Source organism: Rutilus rutilus (genome assembly GCF_951802725.1).
Source record: "Rutilus rutilus genome assembly, chromosome: 4".
Classification (NCBI taxonomy): Eukaryota; Metazoa; Chordata; class Actinopteri; order Cypriniformes; family Leuciscidae; genus Rutilus; species Rutilus rutilus.
In genome coordinates this window covers 16,264,786-16,279,561 of record NC_140212.1, presented here as the reverse complement: position 1 = coordinate 16,279,561, position 14,776 = coordinate 16,264,786, and the positions used below count along the sequence as shown (strand labels likewise).

Genomic DNA, 14,776 nt, shown 5'->3' with positions numbered 1-14,776 from the left:
CATGGAGCTTCACACTCTGAACACTGATGCATTTAATTCAGATTATGCGAGATATTTCTCATAATAGAGCAGCACAGCACCTCCTGTTGAACTTACACTAACACTGCACGATCTGAAGAGCTCTGGCTGCTCGCTCCATCCACTTTTAAAATGGTGAAAAACACGTAGCGTGTCTATTTTTGATGTTGAACTTAAACAGCACTTCTCCGGGCCTATAACACTATTAACGGTGGTGCTTTTTCCCAGTTGCTTGGCAACAGAGTGCCTGAGGTTTGAGGTTGTTTGGGAAATCTGTGGTAGTCTACACTCACACAGAAGCCAAGCTAGAAGTTTGTGGTTCAAGGAGTTGGCAGTGCTTGTAGTGACTTCTGTTTATGGTTCATATAGTCACTTGAGAAGCTCATCTAAATAGGATACTGAAAATCCAAGTGAAAATAAAACTGGCCCTTGTTTCTGATGTGGTATGTTTTCATTGGCTCCGGCACATACTGTAGGCATGCAGACCCATATGGACTACAGACTCATAGGTGTCTCCTAGTGGTGGACGGCATGTACTGCAATGACCCACAACTATAGAAATGCTATTAATAGCCAATTGGCTGGTGGTGGTGATTTTAACCACTATTTTGGTCAAATACATAAACATGACTATGAATAGTATATGAAAAAGTATCTGCAAACTTAAGCCACACTTAATATGTATACATACAAGCTGTACACTCACTACTTTACATTGTAGCAAAGTGTAATTTCTTCAGTGTTGTCCCATGAAAAGATATAATAAAATATTTACAAAAATGTGAGGGGTGTACTCACTTTTGTGAGATACTGTGTGTGTATATATATATATATACACAGACAATATTCTATTGTATACATATACTGTACATGTATGTATATATATATATATATATATATATATATATAATACAAATGACAAAAGCACATAACAAAATGACTATAACTTAAACTAAAATGAAAAATGAATAAATACTAACAGTAAATAAATACTATAATAATGTCTACTAGTAATAATACACTGCATATTAGATACAAAATATCAAAACAAGTGGAATATGCAATCAAAATGTCGGTTCCCCTTAAGCTTACACGTGTGCGTTTAGGAATGGGTGTGTTTCTTCAAAATAAATGTCACTTGATATTTTGCTATCTTATTTTAATTTATTGACATTCCTACATTTTTAAGTGGGAAGTGTCACCCCCCCCCCCTTTTTTTTAATAGACGTGAAAATGCACATTTCGAACTTAAATGGTTGTAATTAAAGAATGCTTTGGAGTATAGACGTACAATTGTTCTTGTTTTAAAGAAGACATTTGGCAGAATTTTGTAGAAGTGAAATAAATTAAGAAAGTGAAACAGAAAAAAAGTTATAGAAGTTTGAGTTAATGGAAATATACAATGTAAAAAAAAAAAATTATTCATATTTTATATACAATATATATTTTTAAAACCTGGGTGACTCTAAAACTGCAAAAAAATCAAAGTAAAAAATCTGAACAAGTTGTGTTTCAAAATTTAGGTTGATATCTCAAAAAATTAGCTTTCAGTAAGATTTTGTTTGGGCGCAGTACCAAACATTTTCACTAGGTGACAACCAGACTCTATTACTGCCCATATAAGGGCGCCTCCATTTCCATATGTGGTTTGAGTGATCTGAACCATTATTTCCACAATTTTCATACAATTTATGAAGTAGACATTCTATTCAGAAGTAGTATGGGAAGTTTGGCAGATTTTGATATGAATTAAATCTCTAAGAAACATAAAAAGAACACGTATGTGCGCTATAGCTCGCTGCCACATCACAAATGGTGAATCTATTATTTTTTTCTTTATATTTAAAACATTTTCAGACCTTTTTTTCTAAAATAATTGGATGCTATCTTTTGAACTCTTGGCATGAAAACAAACTGAGGTTTCTACCATTCTTTCATGATTTTTCATGTTCATTGCTATTTCAAAATAAAGGTCTGAATATGCCTTAGGAATATGAAAATATTCTTGTTGCAAATTGATAAATTACGGCTCCTCGGTAATTTATTTGAAAATCAGTCACCAAATATGAAGACTAGAGATTGTAAGCTTTCAAATGATATATAGTTTGTCAAGATTAGTTTAGGTTTAGTATAGGATATTACTGTAATGGCTTTGGGCCCACCGGTGGGCCGGTGACACTTAAAGTGTAAGTTGCAGGTTAAATTTTTCACGAAGATAATGCAATGTGTTTATTAAACATAAAGATAAGAACCGCCCACCATTGTTTTTTATAGCAAAATGCTGATATAATATGAAAAGTTGGCACTTTTAACAGTGGTTTTAACCGCTCCCGCTCCCTTCCACTAGATGGGGCGTGACGTCATAAGAGGAACTCACTAGTAGAGTTACCGTACACTAGCAGCTATATTCGCCTTACATAACTTCAGAAAAGTTGGTTGTATGTTTTATTTGATAAAAAAAATTATGGATAAAATAACTCCATTGTAAACATACTCGTGTGTGCTGACTTCAAGGGGACCGTGATCCTGCCTGAAATGAGAATAAGCTATTCGCAAAACAAACGGGTTCAGGCACGTCAGATCAGCCGGTCGCAGGTCGAGCTGTTCCACTAAACTCCAAAACGCGTTCACCTCACGGCAGCACATACTCTCCACTGCAGATTCAACTGGGTGGCATAGCCCACACAAACACAGTGATGGGGACATCGATCTCTCTTTTTCTTTTCTGACAATAAACATCGCTAATTAAATCGTGAGAAATTGATAACGCGTGGATTGAGGAAGGGTATTACATGACGTTTGAGGCGTGTGTGCATCTCTAACGTTGCAGCTCTGATTTGGACTGACTTACTGTAAGTTAATAATGTCTTCAGTCGTTGTCCCTCCTTGCTAGTCTACATGACGGCAATATTTTGAAAAGACTTGCTTGTTCCGTTATATTATCCGGGTTAAGTTTGCACCAGGCTAGACTAGCTCTAACGTAGCTAACGTTACTCACCTGGCCAACCCTCCACTAATTCTCCTCACACCAAGCATTAATAACTCTTTTGAGTGCCATGGCTCCCCTCTCTCACGCCTGACCGGTTAAAAATTGTAGGGCTGTGGTCCATAAAGAATTTGATGGTTTCCCACATCCTCAGTCGTTCTCCAAATAGCCTTAATACAGTAACAATCTAGCAGAGTATGGGTTGCGAGTTCCTCTTATGACGTCATCACCCAGTAACTGGAAAAACACGCTACCGTTGAAGAAACCCCAATAAATGTTATTTTAACGCATTTTAAGACAGAAATAATTAAATATATACATATAGAGCACTTTAATTTACACATTAATTGGCTGTGGTGGTTAACCTGCAACTTACACTTTAAGGGGTGTCCATTTGCTTTCTGAGACTTTGAAATTGCACCTGGAGCTCAAGCAATACAACATGGTATCAGCAACACCAAAGTCAAGAGTGCATGAACCGATAAACTGCATAACCTGAATGCAATGCAAGCATCTCCCAAATGCATTGAAAATAAATGTCAATTTGTACATATATGCAAATACAAATACTAAACCAGAAATATCGACCTAAAAGCACATCGAAGAAAAGTACAGAGATTGGTAAGCAGTGCTCTTGTGAATTAATTCAAATTACATTTATTTTAGCTGCAACAACCACGTCTTGTGTGATTAGGGAGAGTAAACAGGATTTGAAAGGAGAAAGGGATAAATTATAGTGTTCTGATGAGTTGTCCTCCCTGTAGCTGAATCACAATGGAAACAGTCACTAATTATTGGCATGATCCATGTGGGCCTATTGTTTCTAATCATGTGACGGCTCTTTGGACATGCTCTCCAGTGATTCCTTTGGGAGAATGACTCCCCCATAACAACAATTAAATCTGAGCCATTTTCACGAACTTGGAACGAAAAGAAAAACAGAGAGAGAGAGAGAATGCAGGGACAGAAATGTTTTTCTAGTACAATCAGTGGGAACACAGAGCGCTTTGTCAAAAAATGTTTATTTCAAATGCAAACTGTCAGAGTCTGGCAAAATCCCAGTAATTGACAGTGAAAGCACCCTTAACTGCACAATTTTCGCACAGGATTTGATCGATCTGGCAAGCGGCCAATTCAACAAGCACAACGATGTAACGTGATAGGAGGTTTGGGGGTTATAGTTATCACATTGTGAAACCTATAGTCCTCCAAACACAAACCCATAAATAGAACTGTTAACAGTGTTAATTTCATCAGAGCGCTGGAGCACCTTATGAAACGTGACCGACAGTTTATAGCCGACTTTAATCTGGATTGCTAATGGACCGGGGAGAGTGAGAAAGTTTATTCTCAGCTCCGCTGCTTATAGCTGAGCGATGAGAAGTAAATGTCGGGTCTCTTGGCTCCCAGCAGTGGGTCTGGAACTGATGGCCTGCTACTAGAGGCGAGAGGGTGGGGAAGGATAGATGGACGAGGCAGAGGCCGTTTTTCATAAGTGGTTACAGCACAGATGAGGACTGATTTCTGAATGCCGAGCTGTAAATTTACTCTGCGAAAATGTATTCATGTATTCACCAGAGCCGAATATTACTTCAGCTGATAAAGCGCAGCTCTCCGTACAGCCGCAGGTTTGAGAAGTGTCGGATCATTTCAAGCCACATTTCGACACCTTTGGAATTTGTAGCTGTGAATGACTGCGTATGCATTACATGATTTTAAAAGTGAAAGATGTACTAAAAGTGACTTTGCATTTACATACAGACAGCTATGAGAAAATGAAACCGTGTTAAGGACAACATGAAAGGAGCATTCACGATGCATTTAACTTCCATAACGCGTCTTTCTTAGTGTACTCAGCTGGAAATTATGGAAAGCGGGAATCTGATTAAATGCAAAGATGTTAGGCTATTACTGTAATAATATTTTTAGATTTTTCTGCATGGTCTTATAAGAAGAAAGTGATTATATTTTAAAGAATAATTAAGAAAAACATTTTATGTCTTTATGATAATGTGCACTATAAAATCAGCATCACATCTTTACCTTGAAAAGCTCACTATATCATTTGTTACACAAATTTCTAAGGCCTCTAGATTATCAACATGATTAAAACTTTGCTGAAAAGCCTGTCGTACACAATCTGCTACATGCCTTCCTGACGTCTGATTGATAATGTATACTTGTTTAGCAAGTAATAGGGCTTTTAGTATCGTTGTGTCCAAAAATGTCCAAACGCAAGAATAACATTTACATTGTTGGTAATATTTCAAGATGAACACGTACTGGACTGAAGCAACTTAGGTTTACTTGATTAATATCCATACATAATTTTTTAGATAAATCATGTTAAAAACATATAGCGCATGCATGTTGCATTATATGTTTTCCCCCACAATAAGTATCATCATACTATTAGTTTGAGACATAGAGTGACAACTAATATTTATATGCATTTTGTGTAAGTAGTCTGCTATGCTGCTAAATCTCATTGATTTACATTAGCTGGATTAAGCTGAGGTGTTTTTTTTTTTCTCCTCGAGCTCCATTTTCTTCTATATAATACTATATGCAACCTATACGCAAGCCTGATGCATCCAATATGATACAACATTTTTTTTATTTTGTCTATTGTTAAAGAAAATGAAATTTCTGACTATTATTTCATATGTCAGGCTTTACAAATAGGATCCATTTTGATTTCACAGTGTATGGTTTATCATGACAGCTGGCAACAAGAGAGACAGTACTAAACTGTCACATAATGGCACAAGCCAGTAACTGGACTCACCTGACAGGCCACCGACATCCATCTTCTTCAGGTTCTTGGCCTCCAGAACGACCACGGTCAGTTTGCCAGCAGTGGGCACGTACCGCAGAGAGAAACAGATGTCACCCAGCTTTTCTTGCTGCGAGTGGTAGAGAAAAGTTCAATCAGGGACATCATTGTGAACCTGAAAACCAGGTCAAATTTATTCACTGATTGAATTCTCTAACTAAAAAAGTGCTTAAGAAGAAAAGCAAACCATCTTCAACTAAAGTAATCTAGCTAGCACACAAGAGGCGTGAAATATTCCTCTTTACACAAACACTTTTAGACTTTTTCTCACACAACATGATTGATAAGAGAAATTGAAATGAGGAGCACAGCGTTTGAAGTCTTTCAGTCTGATTCATTTTCCACAAATGTAGTTGCAGGGGTAAACACATTGAAAATACATTTACATGTACAATACACATTCCATTAATATTTCAGGAGCCATTCTCATAAACATGGGCGCAAACATATGTGACATATAGAAAACAACAGGAAGGGGTAAAAGGTTACATCACTTTACTTTCGACTGGCTGATGCCATTTTCCACACAATCAATTTTCTGTCAATTAAAAGGTCATCAGAACAAAACAAAAAAACATTTGACTGCTTAATTAAAAGAACCCTACAAGGTAAATATGTTGAATCGACTGCTGTTTGACTGAAACACCCGGTTATTTGTAAGGAAACCAGGATTTGTGTAGGGGGAAAAAAGAGCAAAGAGGACTGAACTGAATGGAACTGCAAAAAGCTACGGTCTTTTGCAGTTGACTTTCATTTTATTTTTTACTGACACTTAAAGTGACATCCTCAGGACACCACTCTAGAGATCCTTTGGTAAAAGTCAATACGCTCCAGCTTTCAAGCGTTGCTTGAAGTGCTTCGCTAGCTCATCGGACATGGAGTGTTACAGCAGCACAAACTCAAAGAGCAACCTTCAACGTATGTAGATAGCCTTCAACTCTCTGCCCTTAGCAGGCTTTTGACAGCATCATAATTAACCTTTACACCAAGGAACCGTGACACAAAAACAAGGTTTCCATAGAAACCACAGCTTAAATGCTATATTCCATGACATTTACCATGAAAATTGAATCTCCCCAACCACTGCTTGCAAAGTCACACTTTTTTGTTAATAAAACAACGGCACGGCCCAGTTGATTAACTGACATTTCCATTGAAGATAGATAGCCCTCAAGTCTTGCACCTTTACAGTAAGTGAATTTCCATGCAGCTCCTGCTAAATGATATTTACTCTTGTTGTGTACAACCTTTAAAATATACGAGTTAACATTTGGGAACATTTCAAATTTATTTGGTGCGTGTGTTAAAGAAAAGCACTGGGAGTATTGTTTAAACGTTTCAGTCTTTTTACCAAATCTTGTAAATTTTTATTTGAAATATATAAGGTATTACATTTATATTGCTACATTTAAAATCTGTGAAGACTTATAATTTAAGTAATACAAATTATGTTGTATTATTTTACACGAAATGGATCTCCACATGGGGACTGCCATGTTGAGATCACATGTCTAGAAAAACAAAACAAAAAAGATTTTGACGCGGTCACTTAGTAGTTGCTACCAAGTGGTATAACAATGTAAACTTAACCAGTCAGTGAGCAAATCAATGTGAATGGATATGACTTAATATTTTGTGTGAATGGATTAAAATTTTAAGTCACTGGGAAAAATCACTAGTAGTGACCAACTGAATTGGCAAAATTTCTACGCTTAAGAAGGTTGGGCAATACAAATTGAATATTTAATCACATTACCAGGGAATAGGTTATTTCCACCCATGTGTGTTACCTCTTCTTTCTCAGCGCTCACGAGGTCCCTCCACTCCTCAGTCACATGACTAAAGTCGACTTTATTCATAGGCACCTTCACGTCTCCAATGGCGTCGTGTTTGGAGAAGCGGTCAAAGTCATATACTGTCATCATCAGTGTTTTACCTCCAAGCTCAGTGTAGGGAACCTGTAGGATATAAACGGTGAAAATAATTGCTTGCATACCTACCCGTCTACCACCAAGATGTTGGAATGAAAGAGAGAGAGAGAGAGAGAGAGAGAGAGAGAGAGAGAGAGAGATTTGATTCTTGATTGCCTCCAATTGAGCTGTTTTTCAGACAAAACTCATTATCCCGAAGGACTTGTTCCAACATGGCGACAAACTGCTTGATTGGCCGGGAAAGAGATAAGACCCAAGGGTTGCTATTTTGTCCTTGACGCTATCACACACACCAGCTCTCCAGTGTCTTCATTTCAATAATGAAGGCACTTGTGATTACATGTCTCTTGATGTTGGCGTGTGGTTCATTTCTCATTCTCAAGGTACCATGTCAGTTGAAATTGTGCTAGGCTAAACGAGGAAAAAACAGGTAAACAGTCCTCTACCCCTTTGGTTGGCTCAGTTATATCGATTTTTTTTTAAAGAATTCAACACTTCACTTAGCAATTTATTAGAAATTTAGAGGTCTGACTGCGGTAATTACACAAAAATGATTTTCTAGCTGCATGACGTCTCATAAAAACGAATCAGAAAGCTCTACTGAACATTCAAAATAGAAATTATGCTCCTTTCTGGATGACAGACACCTGCAGGAGTCCATCCTCACGTTTGCGTGTAATTACTCCAATGCCTCATGTCTTGTTAATAGACCAGATAAAGTAATCAGAAATAACTTGATCTATTGTATGAGTAGAATGTGAACACATAGATCCAATGGAAAATTGCTTGTTTGCTTAAGTTTGCTTAAGTTAAGTGTTTGTGACCTACCTTAAATGTGAATTGCTCATTGAAAACAGGATTCAGCGTCTTCCGGTGGACCTTGGTCTCAAATTTCTTCTTCTTGTCTGGAAGAAGGTAGACCTTCACATAGGGGTCAGAAGTACCACCCATATCCATGGCAGGCAATTCTGCTGCTTGGATAATCCCCACTAAGAGCTATGAGGGGTCAAAAGTCAAAGTTTAAGAGAACATGATTAAGACCTTGAAGAGGAGCATGGTCTTTGTCTGAACCATCATCCCACCACCATTCTGTAGATACCACTGTTATGTCACGTAAAAGTACTGGTGTTCATTGTAAATGTTGTAATGATCAGATTCATATAAAGACAATTGTTGCTCTTTTAACTTGTGAGCCTTGGGAATATCTGCTTAATAATATGAAACGCCACTGAGAGGTCAGTTATAGCTATGATGCTGAGGTGTGTACTTCAGGCTTGGCCTGCATTACTATTTAAACAGTCCCAGCATTAAGGAGGTGATGGGGTCAGGCCATGTCAAGCGTGGGCCTCCTGATCCTATCTCCCCATCAGCTCTAATAATTGATAGGCCGGCTGGCTGGGCTGAGGTCCTGATTGACCTGCCAGTCACCATATCCCCTGTATACCCTCATGGGTCCTAGAGTCAGTCAATCAAGTTCCCATCAGCTTCCCATAAACCCCCCCTTCTCTATGTCTACACAGGCACACGGGCAAAGATCTCTCTCTCTCTCTCTCTCTCTCTCAAAATCCGCTTGTGCTGCCACAGAAAGGATGGTTTAGATGGTGGCCATCAGAGAACCCTGTGATTGTACTTTTGACAAAGGAGCTATAAAGATTTTAAAATCCTGTCAGGCTGTAGTAATGTTTGATTTTTGCTATTAAATGGTGATGGGTTTCAGGTCTGGACAGCTTTATTGCTTCATATTGTCATCTTGGATGAAAAAAAAAGGACATGTTCTGACTTCAAGAAAGAAACACCCTCCACAAACAGTTCGAACACAGACACAAACAGCAAAAGAAATATCTTTATTTTGAAGGAATTGGTTGCAAGGTAGAAAATGCTCCACAAATAATGTCCATTGCTCCCATAATCACTGACTCCATAGAGCATTGGTGAAAGTGATTGACAAAATAAGAGCCCTTTTTAACTCCTTTTTACCAACAGTTCGCTATTTCTGTCCGCGCTGAAATATGACCATTAATGTTGCGAGGACTGGAGAATTTCAATATATGTTGATGCAGCATAATTTAACATTTCCTGCTACTTGACAGGAGAAAATGGATGTTTGACCCCAGAGTTAGATTTGGACAGGTTAGCAATGGAAAACTCAACATCAAGTTAAGAAATAACTTGTAATTTCCATTTATCTGTAAAGATCAAGTTCACCCTAGAAAACACCTATAACATAAGACAATTGTAACACTTCTTTCAAGATACTTGATCATATTGCAATGAGGAGATCCTGTAGCTAAACTGGTAGAGCATAGGGGTGTAACAATACATTGATATGGATCGATACATCGATTAAATGACTAACAGATGCAACATGTAAAAAATCAATAGCAGGGCAATCAATACCTGTTGACAACAGACAATGTATAATTTGTGCTCACAAAATTATACTTATGTGACCGCACCTTTAGCCCCATTTCGCAATGCATCTTTCACTGTCAGTCTCACTGGAAGTTTGCAACACGATAACAGATGACATTTCTAAGTCTAAACGAGAAGTCTTTTGTAAGAAGCTCCTAGCTGTGAGTTAGATTGAATAGCTGTGAACAACTGTAGCAGTATGAGTCAGGGTGGATCTGTCTCTGGGTGGATAGGACATAGATGGGGGGTAAAGGAATATTTTGTCCTGATGAGACTTTGGCCATAATAACCTTCAATCGCTCTGCAGGCTATGAAAACTTCACACAGTTTGAAGAATCAGATTGATGCAGGACATGCTGGAGGAAGGTTCAGCCGTATGACTTCAACTCAGTGGGTTCAGTACTCACAATCTCTCATCTGAAGGCTGTGAGCTGTCATCTTAAATTAATGGCTTTCAAAGAAAAATGTTTTTTTTTAGGGGTGTTTGTTATTTGGCACAAACAGTGAGGGGTTTCTGTCCTTAAAATACCTGAGATTCATTAGAAAACAGGCCGTGATGGCAATGATTCACCTCAGTGAACGTGTATGTATTCACAGTTCAATCCACATCTCGCTTTCTATCCTCATTAGCAACATCACCCTTATCTGCACCCTGTCTCTCCGTCTCCCCAAGGAGCCGCCCTGAATTCCGAGATATTGTGTTGTGTGGCTTTTGTGACTGCCATATTTTGTCATTTTTATGTTTACTCTCTGGCTAAAGGTTCAGATTACCTTTAAACAAACCCAGAGTTGAGTTGAGCTCCCTGGAACCTTTCCCCTTTGGAAAGGGCAAGAGTTGCAGAAAAATCTCCCAGACCTCTGAGTCTGCCTGAAGCGATACTCGGCTTGATTTAAAGCCAGACAGGAAAGAAGCACGCAGATTTCCTGCTGGCATGGAGGGTGGAGATACATGCAAGTGCGTCTGTCTAGTGGAGTGTGTGGGTCTATGGGTTGAATCTGGGTCAGGCTGATGTGGATTTCTCTGTATCTTCTGCACTTGTTTAGTGAATTTGCTCCTTTGTGTGCATGCTACATTTTATACTCATATTCTTATCCCTCATATGAAGGCTTTAGTAAAATTTACCAGCTATTTGTAATATTTTTGTTATATGCCAAAAGAATAGAACAAATGCAGTATCTTAAACATGTCGTTCTTGTTCTTAAAACTGTTATGCAATAAAATGAATGCATTACCAGTCATTTGCAGTCATTTTGTCATTTCACCACTATATTGACACCATACAATGAAAAGCTGTAATTTGTGAGTATGTGATGGTGGATAATCTGGCTCTTTCATGTTTGTAGCTTTTTTATGCTCGGTCTCTGTGTAAGACTATATGCACGGCTTCAATTATCTGTCAGCCAGGATCTGACAAAAGGAAGCGCATTCATTCTGGAAGTCACTTAGCTTTCAAGCTCAACAGCCTGTAAGAGGCGCCCAGTGAATTTCGGCTTAGCCTCAGAGTTGAAGACAAGCCAGCACCCTCATTCAGTCAGTGTGGAAGAAAGCCGATTCAAACACAAATCTAACTGCTGTGATGTGCCCTTGACATTCACAGCATTTGGTGAGTTTACAGGATGATGGGCATTATTTCTTAAGTGCTAAGTCTGAATTCCTCTGGCTTTCAGAGATAGCACTTAATAATAGAGCACAGCTATAAAAATTACTCTCAAAAGTGATTCATATTGTCGAAGTTCACTCTATCTTTGTGTTTTCAGTGTGTATTTTTTTAAACACACACCTTATAGTGAGTATTCAATTATGTTAGAGTGACACTGAATAACCTTAGAGGAATGGGCATTATTTGAATGGAGGTGGCTACATTTTGACGGACAAACACGCTGTACTTACGAAGAAGACCTCACTAAACACCACACACAGTGACGATGATTCGGAGACGGCCCCTTACCGTATTCTCTGTGAAATTGTAATCCATGGAGTACTGTAATTTGCCAAGTTTCTCTTCTTCCTTAGGCTCTGCCTCTTTCTCTGTATCCGTCAGCCCTGTTTCTGCATCATCCTCATCCTTCAAGGCCTGAAGGAGACACCCACTAACAGTCAGTCCTGTAGGCCCAACGCTGGCGCAGCCCGATTGCCCTCGCCAGAGCGCCGGGCCAGCCCTGGACCAGCCTGCTCTTCAACCGCACCTCTAGTAGGGGGGGAGCAAGCACTAAAACACCACAGCAATTAAGACCATGACATGCTCAGTGATGCACTAGACTTGGGCTGTGAACCCCTTTCTCTCCTATGGAAAGTCGTGGAAAGAGTTGCAAGAAGATGAATGAGTGCAAGCAGTTTAGGTTGGTGGGAGGGGCAAGGCTAGGGCTGGGGGGTATGAAAATATATCGACAACGCATATGGTACTGTATATCGCTATTTTACAATGGCTTCGAACTTGGCTCATCCAATCATGTTTATGACGTTTTACCCTTCAGACTCTTCATGGAGGACTGGAGGGCATTTGTCCCTTTAACATGAAAGATTAAGTCCATAAAGTGGCTAATTATTGCATTATCAATTATAATTATAATTATTATTAATATGAAATATTAGTATATTGTGCTTTAATTTTTATGTTCATTAAGAAATAGAATGCTAAGTTTGTGTATATTATATTATGGCACAGTTATGTTCACTTGATAGATTATGAAAAGTTGTTTCTGCATAGATTCCAGACTAATAATTAATTTGTTATTAATAATCTTATATACATTTAATCTTGAATTCTTAATAATGAATTCATTATGCATCCATAATAAATAAATAAATAAATACAATTATTGAAAAACATTGATGGTTATGTAATATTTAAAACATTATAAGAAAAGAAAAAAAGGCAAAAAATAATAATAATGTATATGTATACCGATACTTTGATACAAAATTACTCTGTCATACCGCCCAACCCTAAGCAAGATGAGCAGACAGATGTTCTTAAGAAATACATTGTACAATTCATTGACCTTTATGTTATTTCAGGCAGAACAATCTCTGGCATCAACAAATCAGTGGGGAAATGTTGTGGATGGTGTGGCAGTAGCTCCCTAGCTAGCCTGAGTCTAAGACGCTGTGTTAAGGGAAAGTCGAGTGAGCTTTGTTGTCGCTGGAAAGCATGCGATTGTTGAGGCAAACTCAGCTCTGTTCATTCACTGTGAAATAGTTGCCTTCTGAAAGGGCACTTTTGCTCATCGGTAAAGCATGCAGGGCATTCACGTTCTCAAGAAGAGTGCTAGTAGAGTGACCCTCATTCTCTGTGACGTGATCTTCAACACACAGTGGCGTTGTCATGACCCTTAGTTATTGGTGATAACCACCACGCTCATGGAAGCTGTAAGCATCATGCCAGCAGAAGGTGTTGGTGGGAGGGATCATATTGTGTACAGGGCCTGTCTTATTAGTTGTTGGGTTACAAGTGTGAAAGCAGAAGGCTGAACAAAATTGATTTCTTTACTGTCTTATCTCCTTCTGAGGACCAGACTAGTCTCACAAGCACTTGTGCGCTTCAATTCAACAAGCTTTTCGAGGTGCTTGTTAAATTTAAAGGCATAGCTCATTCAGAAATAATTTATTCTCCCTCATTTGTTGCTCCAAACCCATATGAAAGCAGAACACAAAAGGAGAAGTTTAGCAGGACATGTGACATGTTCTTTTCCGTATAATTAAAGCGTATAGGGATTAAAAGCTAGTTAGCCAAAAAGAAAAAAAAAACAACAACAAAAAAACAACAACAACAAAAAACAGCAAAAATCTTGCTTGACATATTATGTGGTCACCATTCACTTCCATTGAAGGGAAAACAGCAGCTAGGACATTCTGCTAAACATCTCCTTTTCAGTTCCAGGGTAAAAAAGGAAGTCAGACAGCTTTTGAACAACATGAAGGTAAGTAAATGAGGAAATATTTTATCCCCTTAAATGATTATTTTTGGAACTGTAAAATGATTAACACTAGTTGGTATTTTTGCAGCTGTGAGTGTCCTTCATTGATACCCTTTCCATCTGACTGGCAAAGATGATGTTTCCAAAACATGTCAGCCAATTAAAGATCAGTCTGGTCATCGTGTCTGAAAATTGCTTCTTGAACAAATTTGTCCTGCTAATGAGGTGGGTGCTGTTCTCCTTCAGGACATTTTTCAATTTTAGGTTCAAGTGGACCAGATGATAACTGATAATTTGGCCAAGGGCAGTCAAACAAGCCGAACGGATCACTAGCAGTTTAGCAATCCGTACTTTGACAGTTCTCTCAGCCATTTCACTTTTTTTTTTAAATTGGTAATTTCACTCAAGCAATTTCCAGTTGCTTTTTTGGACATCAAATGAGAAGCATGTTTACAATGAGAAATCAATGTGGTTCAACCTTGCTGAAGCGTACCCAAGTGCATTTTTTCTCTTCATATATATGTGTATATGTAGACTTACACACATATATATTGTAGATATACATGTACTGTGTGCATAGTTACATATATGTTACTCTACTAGAGTAAACCTGTTATCAAGAGGCTATTAAAAGTCATTACAGCAGGCTATAGAAGATCCAACAGCAATTGGGAA

At 38.3% G+C, this 14,776-nt stretch overlaps 1 protein-coding gene across 8 annotated transcripts in view; it reads right to left on the bottom strand.

The window, feature by feature from the left end:
• The window catches only part of syt1a (synaptotagmin Ia), a 218,285-nt gene that overhangs the window by 9,186 nt on the left and 194,323 nt on the right, over positions 1–14,776 (bottom strand). For 5 of the 8 annotated variants that reach the window (XM_084406910.1, XM_084406908.1, XM_084406909.1 and 2 more), the window contains 4 exons: positions 12,133–12,258; positions 8,600–8,767; positions 7,631–7,798; positions 5,793–5,910 (listed from right to left, as the gene is read on the bottom strand). In XM_084406910.1, coding sequence (XP_084263036.1) covers positions 5,793–5,910; positions 7,631–7,798; positions 8,600–8,767; positions 12,133–12,258 — 580 coding nt within the window. The remainder of the gene's footprint in view (positions 1–5,792; positions 5,911–7,630; positions 7,799–8,599; positions 8,768–12,132; positions 12,259–14,776) is intronic. The other 3 variants (XM_084406912.1, XM_084406913.1, XM_084406914.1) reach the window with 1 other exon arrangement.